Source organism: Colius striatus, chromosome 18 (assembly GCF_028858725.1).
Source record: "Colius striatus isolate bColStr4 chromosome 18, bColStr4.1.hap1, whole genome shotgun sequence".
NCBI lineage: Eukaryota > Metazoa > Chordata > Aves > Coliiformes > Coliidae > Colius > Colius striatus.
In genome coordinates this window covers 488791-512862 of record NC_084776.1, presented here as the reverse complement: position 1 = coordinate 512862, position 24072 = coordinate 488791, and the positions used below count along the sequence as shown (strand labels likewise).

Below are 24072 nucleotides of genomic sequence, written 5' to 3'. Positions count from 1 at the left end.
GTGGCGACGGGCGGGCGCGGGGCCGGGCCGGGAAGGGTTAAGGGCGGCCGGCGCCCCCCCGTCGGGCGAGGGGCGGGTCTGTCGGGAAGCCGGGATTTCTGCGGTGGTTTTACTGGAAAAGTTGTTGCCGGCGGAGGGAGGGGTCACCCGCGCAGCCCCGGCAGGTTGGGGCCGGGGGCACCGGGCGGCCCCGCGCCCCCCGCCAGCGCCCGTCGCTCGGCTCCGCAGCCCCGGCAGCGGCCGAGGGCTCCGACTGCGACTGCGGCCGCTCCGCGCGGGGCTCGTCCCGGGGCGGGTCCCGTCGCGGGGCTCGGACGTCCCCGGGCAGCCCCGGGCGCGGGGGCTCAGCCCACCGGGCCCCATTGCCGCTCCTCCACGGGGAACAACCGGCGCCGGGGATGGCCCCGCGCTGCCCGGCCCCGGCAGCCCCCTCCGGGCAGCCCCGGCGCGGGGGTCGGGGCAGCGCTGCTCAGTGGGTGCCGCCGGCGGGGCCATCGAGGTTTGTTCGGGGCTCAGCGTGGTTTGGGTGCCACGTGTGCACCAGCCCGCGGAGCCGGCGCACCCGGGCTGCCGTCATACCGGCACAGCAGCGGACCGGGGCTGGCACGGCCGTCCCCCGGTGCAGCCTGTACCCCCAGCACGGGCTGGCACTGGCCACGGTGGCACCACGCTGGAGGCCCGGCCATGGCCCCGGCAGCCGGAGCCGGGAGCCCAGCGCGACCCAGCGCTTCCAGGCATCGCTCCGCGGTTCCCGACAGTAGGAAATCACTTGGCTCCGCGGCTCCTGGCCCTCTGGGGATGATTGATGGTGGCTCCCTCCGGCCCGGGTGGGAGTTGGGCCCTCCAGCCCGGCCAGCCCCAGCCCACAAGGACGAGTTACGCCAGCCCACGGCGCAGGCAGCGCGACCACAGGCCCGAGGCAGCCTAGCAGGAGAACAGCCCCGAGCTCATGATGAGCACTTCAGAGTTGCTGCCAGACACTGCAGTAGCCCCAGGCACCCGGCACAAGACGCTCAGAGCACGGCCTGTGCCACCAGCAGTCCTGTGCCCACAGCCCCCGCCTGGCCCACGGACTGATGGCTCTGCCAGGAGCAAAGCACTGGCCACCAGCCCTGTCCCCAGAGGAGCCACGTGTGCTGGGGGCCAAGCGGATCAGCCCTAGAGTGGCGTCGGGCAAGGTACAGCCACGCCAGTACCGGACACTGTGCCTCCTCTCCTAGCCCACAGCCCCTCCTGAGGCACCTGCAGAGGTGAGTGTGAGAGCAGCCCCCAGGCTGGGGGCCAGGAGGTGCAGCCAGGCAGGGCCCGGCAGCAGCTTCTCGGGGGCTGCCTGTGGGGCCAGGGGCAGGGGGAGCCCGGCCGGCTCCGGGAATCGCCCTGGCGGCTGCCAGCCCTGTGGCAGGGAGGGGGGAAACCCGATCCTCCCCGCGGACCTGGCCAGGCCCTCCCCCCCCCGCTGCTAATTTTAGCCCCAGGGAGGCAGCACTGGAGCTCAGCCCACTGCGCCCGCGGGAGCTGTGGCAATGGCAGGTGGTGGCTGCAGGAGCCGCAGGACAGCGTGGGCCTGGGCGAGCCCCCCACGAGCCCCCCAGCGCTGGCCGAGCCCCTGCTAGGCCACCCGCCAGGCGCCAGTGCTGCCCTTCCACTGCCCACACGCCTGCAGCCTTGGCTCAGCCGGCTCCACATGTGGCCACGAGCCCTCCCACAGGCTCCAGAGCTGGCCACGCTGAGCCCCCACCACAGCCCTGCCGGGCCCTGTGCGGTCAAGGGGGTCACTGGGGGTTGGTGGAGGGGGAGACCCCTGAGCAGGTCCCAGCCCAAAGCCCCAGAGGAAAGGTGTGGGGCTGGCAGGACGTGGGGCTCTGCCACGCTGCAAGATCCTGCAATGGATGCAGCTACTTCCCAGCAAAGGAGCCCCCTGCAGACTGCAGGCCATGCCCAGGCTGGTGCAAGGAGCTGCACAGTGCAGAGTCCCAATCCAGCCCCCTCAGGTGTGCAAAACCAGCACTTGCAGGGGCTGAGGGGCACGGTCAGGTCGAGCGTTGTCCCATACCAGGCACAATGCTGCAGTCAGCCCAGTAGCCCCATGGGGCACCCATGGCCGCCGGGACATCCCCCGGCTGGGTCAGCGGCTGGGGAGGCCACGGCTGAGGGATGCTCCAGCCTGCTGGCCCTTGCTGAGGGAGGAGAATAAGCAACTCCAGAGCATGCCCTGCCCCAGGGCAGCTGCCCCAGACACAGTGGGGTCCTCAGCCCAGGGTCCCATGGCTGCATTTTCCCCCTCAGCCCTTCAACTGTGGCGTGACTGGCTGAGCTGCCCAACGCTTACTGGAAGAGGAAGCTGCTGGGAAGGCAGCGCGTGCAGCAAGGCAGGTTTGGGGAGGAGAGGCTCAGCTCAGCTCGGCAGCCAGCACAGCTCGGCTGTCCGTGCTCCCAGGTCCAGGGCCAGTAACGGGAAGCGTCTGCTCTCAGTGACGGTAAATCAGATCGGGGAGATTAGAGGCCTTTTTGCCTAATCATGAGCAGCTTGAAGTTGGAGGACAAGTTCCTGGAACAAAGAGGAAATGGAGGCAGTAAATAAAGAAAAACTGTTAACATGTGGCCCCGTGTGTGAAAAACGTCCCCATGAAGGACTGTTTATGGCTCACTCATCGCGGGGCTGACGGCACGGGCTGCAGCAGCTGCGGATGACCAGGCCCCGCGTGCACGGGTGGGTGCGCGGGCAGCTGCTGGGGGTCTTGGATGGGGAGAGGGTGGGGGGCAGCTGAAGTCATGGGATGCCACGTGGCAGAGGGAGGAAGAAGGAGGCAGCAACATAGTGGTGACCACGGTGCAGGCAGCTGGACCGGGGCTGTCGGGGAGCCTGGCACCGGCACCGGGCGGGCAGGGACTGGGCAGCACACGGCCCCAGGGGAAGGGGGACACTGAATGCACCTGCCACGCAGCTCCCCCTGCAAGTGCCAGGGGAGCTGCCAAGTTCTGCAGAGCCGTTCCCCCTCCCTGCCTGCAGGACGAGGGGGGCACAGCTTTGGCTCCCCCAGAAGAGACTCGTGGCCATGGGCCAGGTCTGCCCTGGGTAGCATCACCAGCCTCCAGCTGTCTGAGCCCGACGGGCGGAAGGTGGAGGGTCTCACTGCTGCACTGGGCATTCGGCCTCTGCTCCACAGACAGCAGAGGTTTGTGCCAGGAGCCAGATGCCGGTGGGCCCCGTCCCCAGCGCAGGCAGACAGCCACAGGGCTGCTGCCGGCCAACAGCAGCACCGGGCGGGACGTGCCCGGCGGTGCCGCAGCACCGTGTCAGCTGTTTCCAGGGCAGACGCAGCCAGAAGCTGGAGCCGATTCCCGGCAGCAAGGTCACCCCGCGCCGTCCCTGCCAGCGCGATGGGGGCTGTCACCGTTCAGCACACGCTGTCACGGGCCTGTGGAAGCACCGCGGACCCCCGCGGGACAGACGGCCGCGGCAGAGCCGGGGCCACGGGCAGCAGCCATGGGGACGGAGGGCCGGGGGGTCTGCAGGGGCCGCGCGGGGGGGCGGCCCCAGGGCGCGTCGGTGCCCGCTCGGTGCCGCTGCCTCGCCTCCCGCCGCCCCTGCGGGACGCGCAGCCCCGGCCGCGGGTGCGGTTCCCAGCCCCGCCCGCCCCGGGGGCCGGGACCGGCCGCGCAGTCCCGCCCCGCCGCAAGGGCTCCCGGTTGCGGGCGCGGGGCCGCGGGATGCTGGCGGCGCGGGGCGCGCGCGGGGCGGGGCGCTGGGGCCGGGTCCCCGCGCCGGGGCCGGGGCAGCCGCGGGGTCCCCCCCGCCCCGCGGGGAACGCGCCGCGCGCCGTGGACCTGCGGAGCGACACGGTGACGCGCCCGTGCGCGGGGATGCGCCGCGCCATGGCCCGCGCCGCCGTGGGCGACGACGACTACGGGGAGGACCCGGCGGTCAACGGTGGGCGGCGAGGACGGGACCCTCTGCGGTCCCGCGCCTGGCAGAAGCGGGGGGGTCTGCCCCTGTCCCCCCGGTGGGGTCCCTGCCTTCGCGCCCCCACGTTCCGGAGACAGCGGGATGAGGAGCCCCGAGCGGGGCTTCACCGAGGCTGAGTGGGGTTGGGAGGGGGCTGGGGGCCGCAGCCAGGACCTGGGTCGTTCCCGACTGCCCCCCCCCCACCTGCCCAGCGCCAGCAGCTCCCCTCAGGACCCCCGTACTTCTCCCCCTGCAGAGCTGCAGCGCCTGGCCGCAGCGACCCTGGGGATGGAGGAGGCTCTGTTTGTGCCCACGGCCACGATGGCGAATCTGATAGCCGGTGAGTGCCCAGGCTGCACTCAGCCCTTCCCCACCACCCCCTGGGGCAGGTTTGTGCCCTGATGCCATGGAGGGTGCAGAGGGCGAGAACAGCCCCGCTGCTCCCAAGGCCCTGAGGAGAGCTCTGCTTCTGCCTGGGAAGCTGCCTGCATGGCCACAGGGGAGAGCTGTGGGCAGCATGTCTCTTCTGGCCCCAGGTGCATGCCCTCACGCCTTTCTCAGCCCCTTCCACCTGAAATCTGTAGCAACATAAGCCTGCTCAGATTCCTGCTCCGTGCTTCATGCTGCTGCTGAGCAAACCCCACCACGGGTCTGCTGCCCTATCCCGTGCTCAGCCTCTGCTCTCTTAACCTTTACCCGTTTCGCTTCCCTGCCTTTGTGTGAGCACAGGTCTCTTGTGAGCTGTGTGAGCTCAGGGCCACTCCGGCCCTGGGCACATGCCTGTACCAGGGAGAGGAGCCCGTGCCCTCCAGCTGTGCCTCCACCTCCAGCCGCTGCAGGCAGCCCCTGTCCCACAGCTCCAGTGGGGACCACCTCTGGGGACAGACCGGGTGCATGACACCCCTCACTGATGGCCTCTCTCCCTCCCAGTGATGTGCCACTGCCAGCGCAGGGGAGCTCAGCTGCTCCTGGGCCGGGACGCCCACCTGCACCTCTATGAGCACGGCGGGGCCGCGCAGGTGGGTGTCGTGGGGGGTGGGCTCTGGCCCCGGGCTGTGGGACTGGTGGCACAGGCAGGGGCAGGAGGGTGGCTTGCTGCTGCCCTCCCCTGGCAGCCAGCGCCAGATCCCTCGCTGGGCTGCAGCAGCATCACCCGAATCAAACCCAGCCACATCCTGGGACTGAGCACACCCGGTGCAGGGGAGGAGGCGACCGAGGGGCAGAGCATCAGGACCCCTGTGCAGCACCACCATCCCCCACCATCTCTGCTCTCTGTCCTGTGCTGGGTGCAGGTGGCTGCCGTCCACTCCCAGGCACTGCCAGACCTGCCAGATGGCACCTTCGACCTGGAGCAGCTGGAGCTGAGCATCCGCGAGGCCCACGGCAGCCGGTACCACCCGCGCCCCGAGCTCATCTGTCTGGAGAACACACACAGCTCGGCAGGCGGCCGGGCACTGCCCCTCACCTACCTGCAGCAGGTGAGAGCCCACGGCCAGCGGCTGGCACCAGCCCTGCCCAGGCACAGCACCACGGGGATGCTGGGGTACAGCACTGCGGGGATGCTGGGGTACAGTACTGCGGGGATGCCAGGGCACAGCACCACTAGGAGCTTGGATTCTGATTCACTTTGTGCTGGACACCTTGGGCATCCCTCCCAGCCCCGCTGCTCCTCTGCCTCCCTGCAGGTCCGTGGGCTCGCTGACCGCTTCGGGCTGCGGGTGCACATGGATGGAGCGCGGCTGATGAACGCGGCGGTGGCCCAGGGCGTGGAGCCGGCTCAAATCACCCAGCACTGTGACTCCGTGTCCCTGTGCTTCTCCAAGGTGTGCTCGCGTGGGGAGGGGGTCCCCGGGGGCCAGATGGGGCCAGCACAGGCTGGGGTCTCATCTTTTGGGGCATCGGGCTGAGTGCCCACCTTGCAGACTGGGGCAGCCCCGGGGACGTCCCCAGGAGGGGCAGCTCAGGGCAGCCCTCGGTGTGCTCGGCAGGGCCTGGGTGCCCCGGCGGGCGCGGTGCTGGCCGGGCGCAGGGAGCTGGTGGCCGAGGCCTGGCGCGTGCGGAAGCTGCTGGGCGGGGGGATGCGGCAGGCGGGCGTTCTGGCGGCTGCTGCCCGCCTCGGGCTCCAGCACGCGGAGACGACCCTGCGCAGGGACCACGACAACGCCCGGCGCTTTGCTGCAGGTACCTCGGGCCCCTGGGGCACACTGGGGAACGGGCGCCCACGGCCCAGCGCCGCTCTGCCGGGCTGCCACGTGCTGCTGCACCGCTGGCCCCATCCTACCCGACTGTGGGGCGCAGGCACGGCCTCAGCGGGGCTGAGCTTACGGCTCCCAAAGCCGCCGGCACTGCCATGGGAGCAGTGGAGTGGGCACCTTCCCCGGGCAGCCACGCTGCATCTCCAGCGGGTGCGGAGGCCGCTGGGGGAGTGTGGGGACCGTGCTGTGCCTGTCCCCACGGTGCCCACAGTGACCCCGGTGCTGGGCAGGGGGGCGGGCAAAGGGCTTCTCCTTGACTTGGGGCAGGGCTTGGGCAGTGCTGCCGCCTCGCCTCCTGAGAAGCTCACAGCCCACTGCCCCTGCCTCTCCCAGGCATCCAGGAGCTGAACTCGCCCCTCTGCTCTGTCAACCTCGCTGCAGTGGAGACAAACATTGTGATGGTGAGTGTCAGGGAGGGCTGCCTGACCCCCACAGAGCTCTGCGAGCACCTGCGAGCCGTGAGTGAGGAGGAGATGGCTGAGACCGGTCAGGCTGTCAGCGTCCTGCTCTTCCCCTGGTCGGCACACACTGTGCGTGCCGTCTGGCACCGTGACGTCTCAGCCCGTGACACCGAGCTTGCAGTGAAGAAGTTGGAGTTTGTGGTCAGGAAGTGCCAAGAGAAGCTGGACCGGGGACTGCACCCAACTCCTCCAAGTGCCGGGGCAGCCTGAGCATCCTCCCAGCCCCTGGGACAAGTCCTCCCAGGCAGCAGCAAAGGGGCTCCCAGCCACTGTGTGCTCCAGGCGTGTTCTCAGCCGGCTGCAGCACATCATCCACCCCCATGTGCAGCTGCGGACCACAGCAAGCTCAGCTCCCGGGAGACCCCATCCCACTTGCCCTGCAGAGCCCTCTGAGGCAGCAGCCCTGCCTCACATCCAGCAAACACATCCTTGCAGCACTCTCTAGTCCTCTATGGATGTTCTGCTCCCACAGACAGCACCCGAAAGCACCCCCCACCCCAAAAGCCACATGCTGTGCCTGGCCTGTATGCACTGTGTGTGAGGATATAGCTCTGGGGACACAGACCCCGAGGAAGGGTCAAGGCACACAATAAATATGTTCTGGCAGCAGAGTGCAAGGTGTGTTCTCCCAAGTGTGCTCCTCTCCTGACTGCAGCAGGGACGTCGTTGCAGCTCAGCCCTGAGCTGACATGCTGGAAGAGGAGATTCTCTCTCAAGCAGCCATGTCTAGTGTGTGCTTGGTGGCTTAGCACTGCCCTCGCTCCCCTGGAGGCAAAGTTACACCCAGGCAACAGTTATTCCTATTTTGCTTTATATTGGCCAAAGAAACGGGGAACAAGCTTCATCACCCAGAGCCCTGCCAGCTCCGCCAGCCTCCAGACGGGCAGGACCATCGCAGCAAAGGAAACCAGGTGAGAGTCTGTGGTAAATGGTGCTCCCCTGCTGCAAACCCCCCTGGCCTGGCTGTGGGATGGGTGGCACAGGGGGTGTCTGGGGCAGCAGCTGCCCTGTGCTGCAGGAGACCCATCGTCTGGAGCATGGACAGCACGAGCTGCTGCTGCTGCCACGCAGGGCTGTGGTTCCCGTCTCTGTTTGCTCCTGATGTACCATCAGGCTCTTGAAATCATGTTCAGAATCACCTGGCAAGAGGAAGCAGACCCCGTATGGTGCCTGGCCTCACTCCTCCATTCCTGGAGATGAGAGCCATCCCCACAGCCTGCACCCACCCTGGGGTGCAGAAGCTTCTCACCACAGTCCTGGGCTACTGGGCTCAGCTGAGCTCCGCGAAGGGAGGGTAGGAGCTCTTCCCCTACCTGAGTGAGGACGTAGCTCTCCTCTGACAGCTTCTCAATGATGTCAAAGTGGTCCACACCAGCAAGATCCAGCAAGGAAACAGACCAGCCAGCTGCACGCAGGGCCTGTGGAGGGAGCAGTGCTGGCAGGAGGGACCCTGACTCCCATCTGCCCCAGACCAGACAGCAGGAACAGTTCTCAAGGACTGGCATCCTCCTGTGAACTGCTGCCATTGGCAGCCACCAACATGCAGCAGAAACATGGCTCTGATGCAGGACGTGAGCTCTTCATCCCAGGCTGGCAGGGCTGGAGCAGCCTCACTGCAGGGCCAAGCAGGACGCTGCCCACAGCTCACCTGCCCATACTCCTGCGACTGCCTGCGGAACTCCGGGGAGTCGTGCTGGGCCACAGCCACGAGCACCTGGCAGGCCATGGCTGCCGGGGTGATGTGCAGCATGGGGCTGTTCCTCTGGGCAACCTCCCTGGGGAGACACCGCAGCAGCAGCTCAGGAGCCCCATCTTTGCCTGCAGGGTCCCTGTGCTGTGTGCCAGCCTGGCAGAGGGTGCGGAGGCAGGATGGCCACAGGCTGCTTGTGCCCTTTCCCTCCCGCTGTCCCACAGGCTCACTGGCTCATGTTCAGCTCATCATTCACGTAGGTGTGCAGGATGGGCTCGAGGTCGTACACGCCACTCACCAGCACGGCTCCTGGACACAGAGGCAGTGGTGGGTAAGGCTCTGCAGCTCTGGCTGTTCTCACAGCCATGCACCTGAGAACTCTCCTTTGCACCCACATCGCCAGTGGACATGTGCACCCCCAAATCCTGCACCCTCTGTGCTGCAGCCATCTGGGGCCACTCATCTCCCTCAGTTCTACAGCCCCCAGAGCCTGGTGTGGGCAGCAGAGACACCTCATCCCAGGTGCAGACACCAGTCCTTCAGTTCCCACACCAGACTCAGCACCTTTGATATCTGGTGCCACTCCATATTCCGTCCAGTCCGTGGACAACACCATGGCTGCCAGGTGGGCCCCTGCTGAATGTCCACACAGGTAAATGCCCCTGGAGAGAGGGAGCAGTGAGACAGTGCAGGGGTGGTGGTGCAGGGGGTGACGGTGCAGTGCGTGTGGCCTCAGGACACCAGCTCTGTGTGGAGGTGACAGCACAGCCCGAACGTGGCAGCTTGGAGATGTTTCCCAGTCCATCGGCTGACGCCTTGCTCAGTGACAAGAGAGCACAGCCACAGTGCTGGCAGCGAAGCCTTTGTCACAGTGCAGGGCTCAGTCAGCCCCTCCTGCTGCTGCCACAGCCACCCCCACGCATCAAACTGCCCAGAGGGACACGGGACACGCTTTGCCTCGGAGGCCTGGCAGTGGCCATAGTGGTGGGGCGAGGGGACCCCGGGAGCTGTGTGTGGCCCACCTGATCCCGGCGTGCCGCTGCACCAGGAAGGCGACGCTGCGCCGCACCTGCAGCACCATGGCGTCCATGTGTCCTGGGCAGAGGGCAGGGTCAGGCGGGCGCCAGGCTGGCGCCGGCAGCAGCAGCCAAGGCCGGGCTGCACCTACCTGTGGGGGCTGTGTCATAACCCACGGCCGCTACCGCTACGCCCCGCGACACCAGTGGCAGGGCTGCGAACCCCGACTCATCTTTACTGGGGGGAAAACAGAAGCTGGTGGGCTGCAGGGCTGGGGTGTCCAGGGGGTGCACCCTGATCAAGTGCAGGTGACATAAAAGGGGAGGGGAGAAAGATGAGCAAGGGGCTCCCCTCCCAAGGGGTCTCCTCACCAGCAGCCCAGCTCACCTCAGGCACTGCCAATATCCACCATGGATGTAGACCAGGAGGGGAAAGGCTGCGCAGCAGAGCCCAGGGTGAGCGGGCGCCACGGCCCCTGCCCGCCCCCACCGCCCACCCGACACCTACTTCCAGCCGGGTCCGCGGGAAAATAGATGTCCAACTTCTCCCGGTCCCCGTCGCCGTAGGGGACGTGCAGGGAGGTTCGCGCTTCGGCCCGGGCCTGCTGGGTGCCTGCGGGAAGAGGGACGGGCACGGCGCCTGAGGCACAGCCCGCGGGGCCGGGGCACGGAGCCGCAGCCGCCCAGCTCCGGCCGCCCTCACCTGCCGCCGTCGCCTCGAGGTGCGCCTGGACGATGGCGTCGCTGCCCAGGCGCGGGGACCAGCGGCTAGGGGAGTACTGCTCCTCCAGCGCCTGCGGGCGAGGCACAGGGGCTGCGGTGCGGCTCCGCCGGGCGACGGCGGCCCCCGGGGGCTGGGGACGCTCCTCTCCTCGGCCCGCGGCCCGCGCGGGACCCGCACACTGCCCGTCCCGCGGGCCCTACCTCCGCGGACATGTCCCGCCACCCGCCCATGCTGCGCTCCGGACCCACCGCGACCCCGCGCCCGCGACCCCGCGCCGGGGCGGCACCGAGCTCCGGGGGGCGGGGCGGGGCGGGGGGCGGGGCCGGCGGGTACCCATTGGCCGCCCGGGGGGCGGGGCCGCCCCGCTGCGATTGGCTGTGCGGCTGGTGGGGCGGGGCCGGGGAGGGCCCGGCGCGCAGCCATTGGCCGCCCGGGGGGCGGGGCCGTCCCGCTGCGATTGGCTGTGCGGCGGGCGGGGCGGGGCCGGGAGCCGTGACGGGGACGGAGAACAATTTTGGCGCCCGAGCCCCCATTGGCCGGCGCCTGGGCGCGAGCTCTCTGTGGATTGGCCGGCGCGGCGGCGCGTGGGCGCGAGGCCTCCCCGGATTGGCCGGCGCGGCGGAGCGGCGCGCGCGGGCGCTCAGTCCGTTCGGCCGGCCGCGCCATGAGCTGCCTCACGGTGCCCGGGGTGCACCCCGGCTCGCCCAGCCGCCCGCGCGGCCAGATACAGGTACCGGGTGTGGGGGCTGGGAGCCGCCGGGCTGCAGCGGAGCTGTGCCGCTGCCGCGCCGGCAGCCGCGGGGTCCCCGCCGGGCCCTGCTCCCGCCGCCTGACCCTCGCGGTTCCTCCCGCAGGTGATCTTCGGGCCCATGTTCTCCGGGAAGAGGTAGGCCCGGGCAGGTGTGGGCCCGGGGGGGGGGTGGTCCGGGCGGCTGGGGAGGCCGGGAGGGAGTTCCCGGGGCCCGCTGACGCCGTCTGTTGCAGCACGGAGCTGATGCGGCGGGTGCGGCGGTTCCAGCTGGCGCAGTACCGGTGCCTGCTGGTGAAATACTCCAAGGACACGCGGTACTGCGCCTCCGGCGTCTCCACACACGACAGGTGAGTCCCCGCGGCGGGAGGAGCCACCCCGAGGGCCCCGCAGCTGGGCTGAGCCTGGCTCAGCCCTTGGTTCTCCCTCACTGCAGGAACACGATGGAGGCCTTGCCAGCCTGTCTCCTCAAGGACGTGTACCAGGAGGCGCTGAGCTCTGCTGTCATCGGCATTGACGAGGGACAGTTCGTAAGTGCATGGCCAGGGCTGGTCCCAGAGAGCTCTGCAGGATGTGGTCTCTTCAGAGCACCCTGTGCAGATAAAGGGATGAATCCTCTATAGGAGGGGCTGGGAAGAAATACTCTGGAGCAACTCCATCCTGAGGGACTGTGCTCCTGTAGTCAGATGCTTCCCCCAGTCCCTGCAAGCAGCTGTTAACTTTCTTTGTGCCCTGTGCTGCTGGATCCTGAGCAGAGTGCTGCCCCTTCTTCCTCCTGATGCTGATTCTGTACCTCCTCTAGTTCCCAGACATTGTGGAGTTCTGTGAGATGATGGCCAATGCTGGGAAAACTGTCATCGTTGCTGCTCTTGATGGGACTTTCCAGAGAAAGGTAACACAGTTTCTTTTATTTTAGCACAGCAACTGCTGTGGGATTCTCATAGAACCCCTCCAACAGAACTGTTGCTGCTGTCTTGGCACAGGCCTTTGGGAGCATCCTGAACCTGGTGCCACTGGCGGAGAGTGTGGTGAAGCTGAACGCCGTGTGCATGGAGTGCTACCGAGAGGCCTCCTACACAAAGAGGCTGGGAGCAGAGCGGGAGGTGAGGTCCCTTGAAACTGAAAGCTCGAGTGGCTTCCCTTTGTGGGTCCTGCTGGCCTGGAGGGATCTCCTTGGAGGAACTGTGTTCTCCAGAGTCACTCTCCTGACTTTCCTGCCAGGTTGAAGTGATAGGAGGAGCAGACAAGTACCACTCTGTGTGCCGAGCCTGCTACTTCCGCAAGCGGCCTCAGCAGCCTGGCTCAGAGAACAAGGAGAACGTGCCCCTGGGGCTGAAGCAGCTGGACGTGGCTGTCTGCCGGAAGATCTTTGCTTCTTGAATGCTGGGCTGCTGCCTGGGAAGACACAAGAGGAAGGAAGCGAAATGCTGCAGCTCCCACATGTCATGTGAGGCTTCCTCTGCTTTTAGCAAAACTGTCCCATGCCTCAGCTGTGCCTGCCCAGCCCCTGCTCCCCTGCGCTGAGCACCAGCAAGGAAGAGGCTCACCTGGACCTGATGCAGGGGGAAGCTGGAGCAGGAGCCTGACCAAAAGTGAGTCTCTCTCAGAACACAGAAAAGGGAGAGGTTTGGGTACTGGTGCTGCCTCTCAAACAGCCCCACACAAGTATCTCAGCAGGCCTGGCCTACTCTGGGCTCTGTGTGTCCTGTCAGGCCCTGGGGACAGCCGCCCTTGCCTCTGAACACAGCCATTTCCTTCTCTCTCGTGACTTGTTGCTAAATTCCAGGTTTCTTAAGACAATGTACAGTAACTCAGTATTTTAAACCCAGTTCCTTTTTTAAAGCAGTCTGAAGAGAAAACCCCTCCCCTGCCACAGAGCTGTGGCACAACGCTTCAGCTGACACAACAGCAGCAGCCCCTCAGCTCCCCTTGTAAATGTGTTGTAGAGGTCATTGAAGTAGCACAAGGGGAGGGGAAGGCTGTGCTGAGGGCCCAGTGAGAGGCTTCTCCTGGCTTTTGAAGGTCAAGCAGACTAGCAGCAGTTGGTCAAGGTGTTTTTGCTTGGGTCCAAGCTTGGTGCTGCGACTTCGGTGCTTAGTTACCTGCAAAGGGTTTGGAGGCTTAGGACTTCATTTATAAAGGTTTGGGCTACAGCTTCTGTGAAGATCCAGCTGCCTTGAGTGCATGGTTCTCCACACTAGTCACATAGTCTTGCTCACTCCTGAAGCTTCCAGGCATTCTCAGAGTTGATTCTGCCTCTCCTGTAAGCTGACTCAAGGATGCTTTTCCTCCCTGTATTTTGCTTCCAGAATGTTGTTGGCTATTTTGATTCTTCCTTGCCAGAGTGCTGTTCTGCAGCCTCCTGTGCCCTCTGCATTGCACACAGTGATGACAGTTGTACTCACAAGCACCTGAGTGCCAGGTCTGGGCTTTCCCCTTGGGGAGGAGGAGGGCAGCACTGCTGTGGCTTAAGTTAATAAATAACTTATAAAACAGTCTGTGTATATTTTGATGCCAGATGGCTCTGGACAGGGCAGAGGGAGGGCTCTCAGCAGCAGCCCGTGCTAGAGGGGTGGCCCCTGGGGCGCTGTTGGAGCTGGGCTCTGCCAACCAGGCTCTGCAAGGAGCAGGATGAGAACTTGCCTAAAAATAGACCCCAGCATGAGTGTGCTGTTTGCGCTGCAGCAGGGGCCTGGGGCTGCTCTGCCACTCCCTGCCCTCAGATGCTCCCTCAGAGGGAGGGACCCCCTTTGCTGCCCCCCCTGAAGAAGGGCACGTGGTGGGCAGGTGAAAAAGTTTATTCCATCTCTACAGTGACAAACACAACTACAGCAGCACCAGCCACACACCACATGCTGCTGCTGGGAGCAGCCTCGCAACAGGCACAGCAGGAAACACCCTGAGACAGGCAGATGGTGCCGGCACCCGCGGGGGCACCAGGCAGGATGGGAGAGGGCAGTGCACTCCTGGCATGGGGGGCTGACCCAGGGGCTGAGGCTGAGCACCAGGGCAGCAGCGAAAGGGCTCCAGGACCTTCCTCAGACACCTGGAGAGGCCCTGCTGAGGGATCCCAACGCTCCCGTGGATCCCAAACTGCATCATCCGAGCAGCGGCAGCTCTAGTGCAGGCTGGGGCAAGGCACAGCACAGGAGTTTACAGTCAAAAGAAGACGACTTTGGCATCGAGCTCGCCCAGCAGCAGCTGAGGGAAGGCACGGGAAGCTGTGCTACGGCAGCACGAGCTGGCACTTGAGGGGCTGCAGCCGGTGGGGCTGGAAAGGCAGCGGTGCCAGGATGGGCTGGGGCAGCAGTCACAGGGCACGGCCAGGCCAGAGCCAGGGGTGCAAACTGCACACACCACTGCTCTGCCAAGGGCACAACAGCCAGGGCAGGAGCTGGGCCTCCCCAGGCCAGCCCCCACACCTGTGGGGCTGCACTCAGCAGTCGCACATCAGCCCCTGCACACCGAGCGCTGGATCCCAGCAGCGGGAGCTCAGCTCCACCCCTGGGACCAGAGCCCTCCTGCAGCCCAGCACCACGGCCCAGCGGCCTCCACACAAAGCAGCCACCACCCTCCCACCCCATTCACATGGCAGATCCCTCCCCGCCCACCCCGCAGCAGAGAAACCGCACTGGCAGAGCCCGGCGCCGGGCAGGGGCTCAGTACACGGGCGGGGGCTGGTACCCCTCCGGGGCTTCTGCCGTCTGGGTGAAGGGCGGCTGCTGGTAGCTGTCGTGGCTGATGTTGGGGTAGCTGGAGTACGGAGTTGAGACCTCTGGGGTGGGGTCGACGTAGCTGTGATCAAAGTCCTCCACTCCCATTTTGTACCTCTTGTAAGCAAAGGCAATCAGGAGGCCCTAGAGAGCAGAAGAGGCCAGTGTCAGGGCTGCCTGGCCCAGGGAGCCCGTCCACACTCCCTCCCCAGTGGGGCAGGGCCGGGCTCTGCTGCGGCTTCACTCACCCAGGAGAAGATGGAGAAGAAGCTGAAGGTGATGGCGGCACGGGCCGAGTCAGCCCCGATCAGCACAGGCTCAGCCAGCGTCCACTGGTTAGTCAGGAAACAAAAGCCAATGAACCAGAGGAACGTCCAGAGACCTGCGTGAGGGAAGGCGGCGTGAGGGGCCGCGGCCGCGGCCAGGCAGGTCCCCAGGCCCAACCCTGCTCCCACCGCGCTGCCGCTGCCACGGAGGGGAGGCCGAGGCCAGCGCGGCTCCCTGCGGCTCCTTGGAGCGCGTCCAGCAGCAGCGCATGGCCCGCGGGCAGCGAGCCAGCACGGAGCTGCTCCCTTTGCCAGGCACCGGCAGACACGTCACGGGACAAGGGCAGCCATTGTGGCAGGGGCGGACGGCGCAGCCCTGCCCTGTGGCTGCTGCTACCTGAGAAGCCGAGATCCGCCAGGACCAGGTACTTGCGGTTGGTGGTGTTGCTGATCTGGGGGAAGTAGATGTCCACCATGAAGAAGAAGATGCAGGCGAGGAAGGCGAGGACGCCGATGCCGATGCCGTAGCGGCAGGCGTCCTCGTTGCGGTTGAAGATGCAGAAGAGCTCGGAGGAAATGGGCGAGTTGCTGTAGCCTTCCCCGATCAGGCAGGAGAAGACGACCAGGGCGAAGACCTGCAGAGGAGGAAGCGGGTGTCCGGCGGGCAGCACCGGGGCCGTGAGGTCCCGCCAGGCCCGGGGCACCGGCCGGGGCTGGGCTGAGCGCCCGCTCCGCAGCTGTGCCGGGGCAGGGCAGGGGACGGCCGGGCCAAGCGGGCCCTGGGGCGAGCTGTTAGGACGGGGAAGCCGGGTCGGGGGAGCCCGGAGCCGGCGGGCGGGAGGGAAGGGAACGCTGTGCCGCGAGAGAGGCAGCGCGGGGGGAGGCCGGGCCCGGCGGAGCCGAGCCCGGAGTGGCCCCGTCCCGCCCCGGCCGGACTCACCGCGCTGGCGATCCGCGCCAGGACCTGCGGCTGCTGCAGGAACCGGCCCAGGTCGAAAGGGCCGCCGGCCTTGGCCGCCCCGTACGCGCCGCCGCCCTCCATCGCGCCGCAGCCGCCGCCGCGGTCGCTGCTGCTTCTGCGCGACACCGCCCCGGAGAGGGATGGGCCGGGATGGGCTAGGCAGGGGTAGGAGCAGGGGGCGGGGGCGGAGCGAGCCGTGCTCGGGCTGGAGGGACCGGCTCCGTTCCACAGCCCTGCAGCCGCACCGCCCCGTCCCTCCCGGTGCCGCGGCTGCGGGGACGGGGCAGCGCCGGACGGTTCCCGACGCCTCCCGCCGGTGGCGGGGCCCGGTGAGCGCGGTGGGCGCGGTCGGTGGCGGGAGCGACGGGCTGTGCGGGTGCCCTGCTCCCCGCCCTCTGCGCTGGGGCCCGGCCCGGGGCGCCGCGCTTGCCTCGTGCTCGGCGGCGGCGGCAGCCCCGGGGCGCGACGCGGCGGTTCCTGGTACCGGGCGTGCGAGGGGCCCCCGTGCTGGGACGGGGTCGGGCCGGGAGCGGGGCGCGGGCGGGGCGAGGAAGAGGGAGGGGAGGAAGGAGCCGGCGCGGGAGCCACTCTGGTCCCGGGACGGCGCTGGCAAACCGTCCGTGCTCCGGTGTCCTCACCCCGTGCCGGGCGGAGCTCGCCGCGGCTGCTGTAGGGGCGGGAAGCGGCGGCGGCGCCCGCCCCGGGGCTACGAGCCCACCGCGCCCTTCCCGAGCCGCCGGTGCCGCGGCCGGGGGCCGCTCGGACGCTCCCACGGTCCGGGCCGGCCGCGGCCCTGTCCCGGAGCGGCGGGCGGGCTCCGGGGCCGGTGCGAGCCCCCGCCGCTGCTCTGCGGAGGCTGCTCCGTGCCTCCGCCGCCAACTTTCCTTCCTTCCTGCCGCGGGCTCAGCCCCGCGCTGCCGCCCGCCCCAGGCGCCGCAGCGCAGCGCTGCCGAGCGCCGGCAGCTCCCGGGGGGCCGCGGGGGTCGAGGTGCCGGCGGTGCGGGGCTGCCTGACGCCGGCGCTCGCCGTGGTAGGGCCGTGAGCCGAGCCGGACGGGCGCGGGGCGCAGCGGGATGGCCCATCCGACCGCCTTCAGCTTCCGCGTCCCAGAGGACGCCGAGAGCGACGAGTGAGTGTGGGTCTGTCCTGCCCGTGCCCTCCCGCTGCCCGTGCCGCGGGACTCTGCGGGAGACAGCGGCCGTTGTGCCCGGCAGGCAGCCGGTGCTCGTGCCACAGTGGCGTGGCCGGGCTTTGGGCTGGTGCTGGAGCTTCGCCACGGCTCCATCCCCAAGCCCAAGCGCCCAGCCCAAGGTGAGCAGCTCTGTGTCTGCAGCCAGGAGCCAAGCCCGGACAATGAAGGAGCCCTGCACACCTCCTTCCACCAGCTCATCCAGGAGCAGAGCAGCTTGATAGAGGCGGATCTGGAGCTGGAGCTACAGGCGAGGGGCAGAGGTAAATCACCGTGGCTGCAGTGGGGTGGGATGGCAACGGTGTGTGCCCAGTCCAGCTGCTGTCAGACCCTGCCTGGGCTTGTGCCAACGCTGCAACCAAAGCCCACTGATGTCTTCACCAGTGCAGGCAGGGAGACAGATGTGTCCTTGGGGACGCTGTCCCCAGAGAAGAGGGTGCTCGAGCAGGAGCAGACAGCAGCACAGGCGCCTGGCCTCCATGCTGGAGCAGGGCAGCGGGGCCAGAGGGACTGGAGATGTGGTTGCCTTGGCTCTCACCAAATCTCTGTCCTGCTTTCCCAGTCCCAGAGCATGCAGCACACCTGCCCCCCCCAGATGCCTGTGCTGTGGCCTGGCCAGAGCCCGGGCAGGGCGACCAGCAGCCCGGCTACTCCTCTGCCTCCCTGCGCATCCTCGCCAGCATGCCCAGCCGCACCATCGGTAGGTGCCACCCACCCTTCCACCCTCCCCAGCCCCAGGAGCCCTCCGGGAGAGCTCTCCCATCTGCCCTGCTCTCCCGTGGCCTCCCACCCCCCGTCTCGCTGTCGCCCGCAGGCCGCAGCCGCGGGGCCATCATCTCCCAGTACTACAACCGCACGGCCCGGCTGCGGCGCCGCAGCAGCCGCCCTCCCCTGCAGCAGCTCTGCCGCTCGGCACGGCCCAGCCTGCGGCACTACGACCTGGAGACCGACCCTGCCAGGGCCACGCTGGAGGGTGAGCGGGAGCAGGCGGTGCTGGGCACCGTCCTGGTGCTGGGCACTGTCCCCACACTGGGCTGGGGATGGACATGCTGTGTCCTGGACAGCTGTGTCCCACTAAGCCTCTTGTGCCCCAGACAAGCGGAATCTGCTGGTGAAGGAGCTGCTGAACCTCTCACCCAGCCAGCGCAGCCACATGCTGCTCACCGTGCCCCTCAGCCTGGCAGAGAAACGCATCCTCCGGTAGGTCCTGTCCCGTGGGCCCCAGCCAGGCAGGGCTCCCGCAGCCAGAGCTGTCCCGGGGCCTGTGCCGCCCTCTGACATCCCTCTCTGCGGGGCAGGCGGGAGCTGAGCAGGCAGAGGGGCCCCCCCAGGCAGCACACCCAGCTCCAGGCCCCCTCCTCTCCGTGCGGGTGGTCCGGAGACTACATCATCCTCGTAAGTCTGGGGCAGGGGTCTGTGCAGCAGCTGTTGGGGGCTCTGGAACAGGCTCTGGCGCTGGTGCTCTCCCCAGGCTCTCTCTCCCCAGGGTTGCCGGGGTCTCTGGTACAGGCTCCTCTCGCTGCTCCTCGCTGCACAACCCTGGCACTATGCCCTGAAGCAGATCGGCAGCCGCTTCGGCTCCAGTGTCCTCTCCTACTTCCTCTTCCTCAAGACGCTCCTGATGTTCAACATCATCTCATTCCTCATCCTCCTCGTCTTTGTGGTGGCCCTGCAGGCTGTGTACCCCCCCGCCTCGGCCAGCTCCCAGCCCTTCACTGGCCTCGAGCTCCTCACAGGAGCGGTGAGCACCATGGGCACACAGTGCCAGCCCGTCCCCAGGCCAGGAGCTTCCCCAATCCTGGGGCTCAGCCCTACATCCCCCCACAGGGATGCCCCAGCCCTTGCACTCGCACAGCAAGGGCCCTGGGACAGCCAGGGCTGTGGGTGCAGAAGGGATGCCTGCTGCTACCCCAGCCCAGGGCTCTGTGCCACAGGGGATGGCACAGACGTGCAGGCTGGGCAGAGAGCTGCAGGCAGCAGCAGGATCACTGACCATGGGCCCCATCATGCACTTTCCCACAGGGCTACTTCACTCACTCGCTGCTCTACTATGGCTACTACAGCAACGTCACCCTCAACGACCCCTGCGCCTCGAGCCCCAACGGCAGCACCTGCGCCCTCACAGCCCCCCCGCTGCCCTACAACATGCCCCTGGCCTACATGTTCAGTGTTGGGGTCTCCTTCCTCATCACCTGCATCCTGCTGGTGTACAGGTGGGTCCCCAGCACCTCCAGCACCGCCTCCTTTGCCCCTTTGCCTGGGGCTGACACTCCCTTTGTTGCAGCATGTCCCGCTCCTTCGGGGAGAGCTACCGCGTGGGCAGCTCCACGGGGGACCTGGCTCTCAAAGTCTTCTGTGCCTGGGACTTCAAAGTGATCCAGAGGCGCTCAGTGAAGCTGCAGTGTGAGAACATCTGCACACAGCTGAAGGTGAGAGTCTGGGCTGGAGTCAGTCCCTGTGCCACGCAGAGCCAGGGCTCAGCACCCCTCCCCTTCCCGCTGCACAGGGAGCCCTGCAGCTGCAAATCCCCCCGACCCAGCCGTGCACCAGCCCTCTGGGTCCCACCTGGTGCAGCAGGACAAACCCTCGCTCCAGAGCCGAAGGCGGAGCGTGTTCAGCAGCACTGTCTCTGCTCTCTTCCAGGAGCTGCTGGCAGAGCAGCGCTCCCGCGCCCGCCCCCGGAGCCTCTGCCAGCGCCTGGGGCACTGGGCTGTGCTGCTCCTGGCCTGGGGGCTCTCGCTGGGCACGGTGCTGGGCTGTGTGCTGGCTGTGCACTACTTCTCAGAGCACATGCACGGGGTGAGTGCTGCCCCTTTGCCCTGGGATCTCCTGCCCTGTTCTTGAGGGGCTGGAGCACTGGGGAGGGAGGCAGGGGCAGCCGTGTTGCAGCTCCCTTCCCGGCCTGTCTGTCTGCTGCCCTCCCTGAGGGCGCTGGGCTGCTGGCAGCCACCCTTCATCCTGGTACCTGCTCGCCAGGTTCAGCAGGACCAGCGAGCACAGGGCAGCAGTGAGTGGCGTCAGGAAGCCATCCTGCTGCTCCTGCCCCTCGTTGTGTCCCTCCTCAATGTGCTGATGCCCCACCTGTACAACTTGCTGGCCATGTGGGAGAAGCAGGACTCCCCTGTGGCACGGGTCTACGTGGCAATCTGCAGGTAGGCTGGGGCAGAGCCACTGTCCTGCATCCCCTCCCCATGGCTTTGGGGTCCATGGGGTTTAGTCTCTCCACCCCAGGGCTCAGAGACTCACAGTTCCCCTCCTGCTCCCCAGGAACCTCATTCTGAAGATGGTGGTGCTTGGCCTGCTCTGCTACCAGTGGCTCAGCCGGAGAGTTGTCTGCTCCACAGAGCAGGTCAGGGCTGCCGCGTGGGGCTGGGCTCTGTGCAGGTCAGCACAAGGAGCACACGCTGCTGGCGTGAGACAGCTGGGCTGTGCCATCCAGACCATCCCTTGTGCCTTGCTCCTTGCCCGGGGGGTGGAGCAAAGCCAAGGCTGCAGTCCCAACACGGACAGGGCTCTGGCAGCAAAGCATCTGCTGGACAGCACTGCAGGCACCACCTGCGCCATTGCTGGGAAGGGAGGGTGACAGCCAGACATGGGCACCTCAAATGTGGGGTGGCTGGGGAAAGGGCTGCAGGAGGGGAAAAAGTCCCACAGGGTCCATGGGAAAATCATGGGGGAAGAGAGGCCCCATCACCCACTCAACGCCACCTTTGCTTGTCGCCCCAGTGCTGGGAGACGTGTGTGGGGCAGGACCTGTATCGCTTCGTGGTGATGGACTTCATATTCACCCTGCTGGACATGCTCTTCGGGGAGCTGGTCTGGAGGTACTGTGCCCCTGCTGGGGTGGCAGCCCCGTGATGCTGCGCTGGAGCCTCAGGCTGTCAGGGGCAGCAGGGTGCTGAGTGTGCCCTGCAGCGGGAGAGCAGGAGCTGAGCTCCCCTCCTTCCCAGGCTGATCTTGGAGAAGAGGCTGAGGAGAAACCAGAGGCCCGAGTTTGACATCGCCCGGAACGTGCTGGAGCTGATCTATGGGCAGACTCTGACCTGGTGAGGTGCCTCCTGCCCAGCACAGCTCATGGCTCTGCTGCCAAACGCCTCATGGTCCCCTGGGAGCCCTGTGGCTGGCAGGGACCAGCCATGGGGAGCTGCACATCTTGCTGAGGGGGGTTGTGGGAGACCCCCATCAGCTCTACATGGGTGGGATGAGCCAGACGGGTGGGCTGGCAGTCACAGCACCAAGTGTCAGCACCTTACAGCCACACACCCAGCCGGGAGGTCTGTGAGAGCCATGGGGAGATGCCACTTGCAACACCCGGGAGCTGCAGAAGCCACAGCTGCCCCGGGGTCAGTGGGATCTCACCCACTGCCCAGCCCCAGGCCCTTTGTGGAGTTTCTCTTTGCATTACCAAAGCCAGACCTGGCCGTGGGTGCCCTGTGGCTGCCCAGCTCTGCCCTCCATGGGGCTCAGACCCAGGACAAGCTCATCTCCCCCCTCCTCTCCCAGGCTCGGTGTTCTCTTTGCCCCGCTCCTGCCTGCTGTGCAGATGCTGAAGTTGCTACTGCTGTTCTATATCAAAAAGGTGTGAAGCCTCCCCACCCCTGCAGCTCCCCATGTGTGCCACGACGGGCAGCCCTGCAGTGATGCTCTGCCCTGGCACAGCCTCTGCCACAGCAGAGCTCGGTGCAGCCAGACCCTCCTGGGAGGGAGGAGGCGTTGCTGGGAACAGGGTGTCCCTGAACTCACCCAGGCTGGCGGGTGGGAGGATGGGCTGCTGAGGTGGGGGCAGATGTCCTGCTTGTGCTCTGTCAGCGTGTGGAATTCTGCTCCCTGTCTGCAGACCAGCCTGATGCAGAACTGCCAGTCCCCCAGCAAGCCCTGGCAGGCATCTCACATGAGCACTGTCTTCATCACCCTGCTCTGCTTCCCGTCCTTCCTGGGTGCAGCCGTTTTCCTCTCCTACACCATCTGGTCGTGAGTACCCCCAGAGCACAGCTCAGGGCACAGAACTGCCACCTGCCTGGCAGAGGGACGTGGGGAGACAACAGCTCCCTGGCCCTGATGGCACACGGAGCAGACGCTGCCCAGCACAGGGAGATGCTGCCCAGCAGCAGTTGGCCTGTGCTCACGTCTTCCAGCTGTTCCCACCTGTTCCTGATGCAGGAACTGGGGATGGCTGGGGCGGGCGAGGCTTGGTGCCTGGAAGGCTGCACAGCTGAGGCCAGGCCATGCCCTGGGCTGGGGACAGGGGCTGTCAGAGCTCTGACCAGCCCCCTCGGTCTGTCCTCTCAGGGTGCGGCCGTCGGAAAACTGTGGTCCCTTCCGAGGGCTGGAAAGTATCTACAAGTCAGGGAAGACCTGGGTGCAAGTGCTGGAGAAGTCCAACCCAAACATCACCTGGTTCACCTGGGTCCACCAGCACGTGGTGGAGAACCCCTCCCTCCTGTTCTTCGTGTCCGGGGTCCTTCTGTGAGTACAGACCCGAGGCTGAGCCCTGGGCTCACGCTTTGAGGCTCCCACAGCCCCAGCCAGGTACAGCATCCCTCAGCTTCCCGTCCTGCCTGTTGTTTCAGAGCCGTGATCTACTTCAACATCCAGGTGGTGCGGGGCCAGCGGAGGATCATCCGCCTGCTGCGGGAGCAGATCGCCAACGTGCGTGAGCCCAGCGCTGCCCCTCGCCCGGCCCCGCTGCCGCCCGCACGGCCCAGGCTGCTCACTGCCACGTCTCTGCTCTTGCAGGAAGGAGAAGATAAGATATTTCTCATTCAGAAGCTTCACTCCGTTTACCAGCAGAGAGAGAGACGTGCCTGAGCCCCAGGTGGGGGCTGCGTGAAGGGGCTCGGGGGCTGCCGGGGGGCTCAGCCAGTGCTGCCAGGGGCAGGAAGGTGCAGGAGGTGATGGGGAACTCCAGCATTTATTTTCCCCTTGCTCTGCTGGCTCAGAGGCTGGGAATGAAGGGCTGAGGGTGCTGGGGGGATGCCCAGGCTGCCCTGTGCCCAGCCTGTCCTGGGGACGCTGGATTCCTGCTGCTGCGGCTGCAGCCCGGGGCTGGCACCGGCTGCCAGCAGAGGTGGGACAGGGAAGGTGACAGGGACATTCAGAGCCCCTCCTCTCTGCTTTCAGCATGGGGCAGTGCTGTCTGCCCCTGGCAGCAGACATGTGGGGTCTCAGGGCCTGTATCTCTTCTCTCAGTGCCAGACCCCATGAAGGAACAGAACAGGATGCAGGACAGGGTCTGGATGTGGCCATCGTTCCAAGCCATGCTGGTGTAGCACTGGAAGCAGCAGGACTGGGGGGTAGTGGGGAAGATCCTGTCCTCCAGGCTGCAGTGGTCAAGGACCCACTGGGACACATCCTCTGGCAGCTCCCCTGTGGCAAAGGGACGTGGGCAGTGCTGCTGACAAGAGCTGCCGGGGCTGTGGCAGGCGCAGCAGGATGAGGGCCCAGACTGCTGCCACGTCCCAGGGCACAGCTCCCACACAGCCCTGTCCCATGCGCCCTCACTGCTGGCACAGCACAGCTCTCCCTTTGTCAACACCCCAGCTGGCCTGGAGAACAGCTCTGTGCTGTTTTCAGAAGCCATCAAGGGACAGTGACGCTTTCTGGCTGCACAGAACCTGCAGCCCCTTTGCAGTGTCCAGGAGCAGCGAGGCCTGAACTGCCCGGACCCAGCCCAGCCCAGCGCCTGGCTCGCAGCAGTTGGTCCACACCTTGCCCAGGAGCCCTCCAGGCTCCCCCAGCCTGGCAGCCCCCGGCACTGTCCCTGCAGGCAGGACGTGCTCAGAACCAGCGGTGCTGAGTTCTGTGCAGCAGAACCCCAAGGCTCTGTCTGCCCCACTGCAGGCTGACCTGGCCCATTAAAGTGTAGCTGTGATGGAGAGCTCCCAGCTGTGTGTGGACCTGTGCGGCTGGAAGCTGGCTCGTGGGTTTGGTGCGTTCACAGCAGCAGCCGGGGCAGGCTGTGCTGGGGCTCCTGGGGACAGCCCAGCTCAGCCCAGGCCACAGAGGCTGCTGCTGCTCTCGCTGTACACCCCAGGAGCAGTGCGGCGGCTGCTGCCCCAGCTCCCGACCCCACTCAGGTGCCCCCTGCTCTTTGCACACTTCCC

General features: G+C 66.7%; 5 protein-coding genes across 17 annotated transcripts; 3 read left to right on the top strand and 2 right to left on the bottom strand.

Annotated features, from left to right (window-relative positions):
* The first annotated feature begins 2649 nt into the window (after positions 1 to 2649).
* Positions 2650 to 7262, top strand: LOC133627178 (uncharacterized). 3 transcript variants are annotated; one of them, XM_062010939.1, is made up of 7 exons: positions 2650 to 2710; positions 4203 to 4286; positions 4877 to 4965; positions 5239 to 5424; positions 5632 to 5769; positions 5935 to 6127; positions 6535 to 7262. In XM_062010939.1, exons 2-7 carry the CDS (start codon positions 4235 to 4237, stop codon positions 6870 to 6872), a joined length of 996 nt encoding a protein of 331 aa, XP_061866923.1. In that variant the 5' UTR covers positions 2650 to 2710; positions 4203 to 4234; the 3' UTR covers positions 6873 to 7262. The 3 variants fall into 3 exon arrangements, with proteins under 3 accessions (XP_061866923.1, XP_061866922.1, XP_061866921.1); XM_062010938.1 differs by lacking the exon at positions 2650 to 2710 and adding an exon at positions 3798 to 3931; XM_062010937.1 differs by lacking the exon at positions 2650 to 2710 and having other exon boundaries at positions 3941 to 4286.
* Positions 7263 to 7456: 194 nt separating this feature from the next.
* Positions 7457 to 10381, bottom strand: AFMID (arylformamidase). Of its 10 annotated transcripts, XM_062010757.1 has the most exons (11): positions 10293 to 10381; positions 10072 to 10162; positions 9877 to 9981; positions 9757 to 9805; positions 9521 to 9606; positions 9375 to 9447; positions 8917 to 9014; positions 8583 to 8661; positions 8311 to 8437; positions 7976 to 8080; positions 7457 to 7801 (listed from the first exon to the last, which is right to left on the bottom strand). In XM_062010757.1, exons 1-11 carry the CDS (start codon positions 10320 to 10322, stop codon positions 7772 to 7774), a joined length of 873 nt encoding a protein of 290 aa, XP_061866741.1. In that variant the 5' UTR covers positions 10323 to 10381; the 3' UTR covers positions 7457 to 7771. The 10 variants fall into 10 exon arrangements, with proteins under 10 accessions (XP_061866741.1, XP_061866734.1, XP_061866737.1 ...); XM_062010750.1 differs by having other exon boundaries at positions 8583 to 9014; positions 9521 to 9663; XM_062010753.1 differs by having other exon boundaries at positions 7976 to 8437; positions 9521 to 9663.
* Positions 10382 to 10748: 367 nt separating this feature from the next.
* On the top strand, positions 10749 to 13302 carry TK1 (thymidine kinase 1). The gene is made up of 7 exons (XM_062010877.1): positions 10749 to 10822; positions 10947 to 10978; positions 11077 to 11190; positions 11277 to 11370; positions 11643 to 11732; positions 11824 to 11943; positions 12062 to 13302. The coding sequence occupies exons 1-7, from the start codon at positions 10757 to 10759 to the stop codon at positions 12218 to 12220; spliced, it is 675 nt and encodes a 224-aa protein (XP_061866861.1). The 5' UTR covers positions 10749 to 10756; the 3' UTR covers positions 12221 to 13302.
* Positions 13303 to 14431: 1129 nt separating this feature from the next.
* On the bottom strand, positions 14432 to 16083 carry SYNGR2 (synaptogyrin 2). Its single transcript, XM_062010771.1, has 4 exons — positions 15760 to 16083; positions 15217 to 15454; positions 14802 to 14935; positions 14432 to 14697 (listed from the first exon to the last, which is right to left on the bottom strand). The coding sequence occupies exons 1-4, from the start codon at positions 15859 to 15861 to the stop codon at positions 14500 to 14502; spliced, it is 672 nt and encodes a 223-aa protein (XP_061866755.1). The 5' UTR covers positions 15862 to 16083; the 3' UTR covers positions 14432 to 14499.
* TMC6 (transmembrane channel like 6) lies at positions 15906 to 23839 on the top strand. Of its 2 annotated transcripts, none has more exons than XM_062010770.1 (21): positions 15906 to 16109; positions 16815 to 16909; positions 17114 to 17232; positions 17532 to 17669; positions 17784 to 17942; positions 18064 to 18169; positions 18268 to 18364; positions 18456 to 18710; positions 18992 to 19182; positions 19254 to 19398; positions 19613 to 19768; positions 19946 to 20121; positions 20237 to 20318; positions 20696 to 20793; positions 20920 to 21015; positions 21473 to 21548; positions 21807 to 21940; positions 22259 to 22435; positions 22540 to 22618; positions 22706 to 22784; positions 23581 to 23839. In XM_062010770.1, the coding sequence occupies exons 1-20, from the start codon at positions 15921 to 15923 to the stop codon at positions 22775 to 22777; spliced, it is 2640 nt and encodes an 879-aa protein (XP_061866754.1). In that variant the 5' UTR covers positions 15906 to 15920; the 3' UTR covers positions 22778 to 22784; positions 23581 to 23839. The 2 variants fall into 2 exon arrangements, with proteins under 2 accessions (XP_061866754.1, XP_061866753.1); XM_062010769.1 differs by having other exon boundaries at positions 23159 to 23839.
* Positions 23840 to 24072: the final 233 nt, after the last annotated feature.

Excerpts from the sequence above, each read along its gene's own strand:
- LOC133627178 (XM_062010937.1), top strand. The coding sequence starts at position 4,049 with ATGAGGAGCCCCGAGCGGGGCTTCACCGAGGCTGAGTGGGGTTGGGAG. Across the intron at positions 5,425-5,631 it reads CCCTCACCTACCTGCAGCAG|GTCCGTGGGCTCGCTGACCG; the intron begins GTGAGAGCCCAC and ends GCCTCCCTGCAG. Across the intron at positions 6,128-6,534 it reads CGCCCGGCGCTTTGCTGCAG|GCATCCAGGAGCTGAACTCG; the intron begins GTACCTCGGGCC and ends TGCCTCTCCCAG.
- AFMID (XM_062010748.1), bottom strand. The coding sequence starts at position 10,322 with ATGGGCGGGTGGCGGGACATGTCCGCGGAG. Across the intron at positions 9,664-9,756 it reads GGATATTGGCAGTGCCTGAG|GGTGCACCCCCTGGACACCC; the intron begins GTGAGCTGGGCT and ends GCACTTGATCAG. Across the intron at positions 9,015-9,374 it reads CAGCGGCACGCCGGGATCAG|GGGCATTTACCTGTGTGGAC; the intron begins GTGGGCCACACA and ends CCCTCTCTCCAG.
- TK1 (XM_062010877.1), top strand. The coding sequence starts at position 10,757 with ATGAGCTGCCTCACGGTGCCCGGGGTGCACCCCGGCTCGCCCAGCCGC. Across the intron at positions 10,979-11,076 it reads CCCATGTTCTCCGGGAAGAG|CACGGAGCTGATGCGGCGGG; the intron begins GTAGGCCCGGGC and ends CGTCTGTTGCAG. Across the intron at positions 11,371-11,642 it reads GCATTGACGAGGGACAGTTC|TTCCCAGACATTGTGGAGTT; the intron begins GTAAGTGCATGG and ends TACCTCCTCTAG.
- SYNGR2 (XM_062010771.1), bottom strand. The coding sequence starts at position 15,861 with ATGGAGGGCGGCGGCGCGTACGGGGCGGCCAAGGCCGGCGGCCCTTTC. Across the intron at positions 14,936-15,216 it reads GGCGGATCTCGGCTTCTCAG|GTCTCTGGACGTTCCTCTGG; the intron begins GTAGCAGCAGCC and ends TCCCTCACGCAG. Across the intron at positions 14,698-14,801 it reads TCTTCTCCATCTTCTCCTGG|GGCCTCCTGATTGCCTTTGC; the intron begins GTGAGTGAAGCC and ends TCTGCTCTCTAG.
- TMC6 (XM_062010770.1), top strand. The coding sequence starts at position 15,921 with ATGGGCCGGGATGGGCTAGGCAGGGGTAGGAGCAGGGGGCGGGGGCGG. Across the intron at positions 18,170-18,267 it reads GCAGAGAAACGCATCCTCCG|GCGGGAGCTGAGCAGGCAGA; the intron begins GTAGGTCCTGTC and ends TCTGCGGGGCAG. Across the intron at positions 18,711-18,991 it reads TCGAGCTCCTCACAGGAGCG|GGCTACTTCACTCACTCGCT; the intron begins GTGAGCACCATG and ends ACTTTCCCACAG.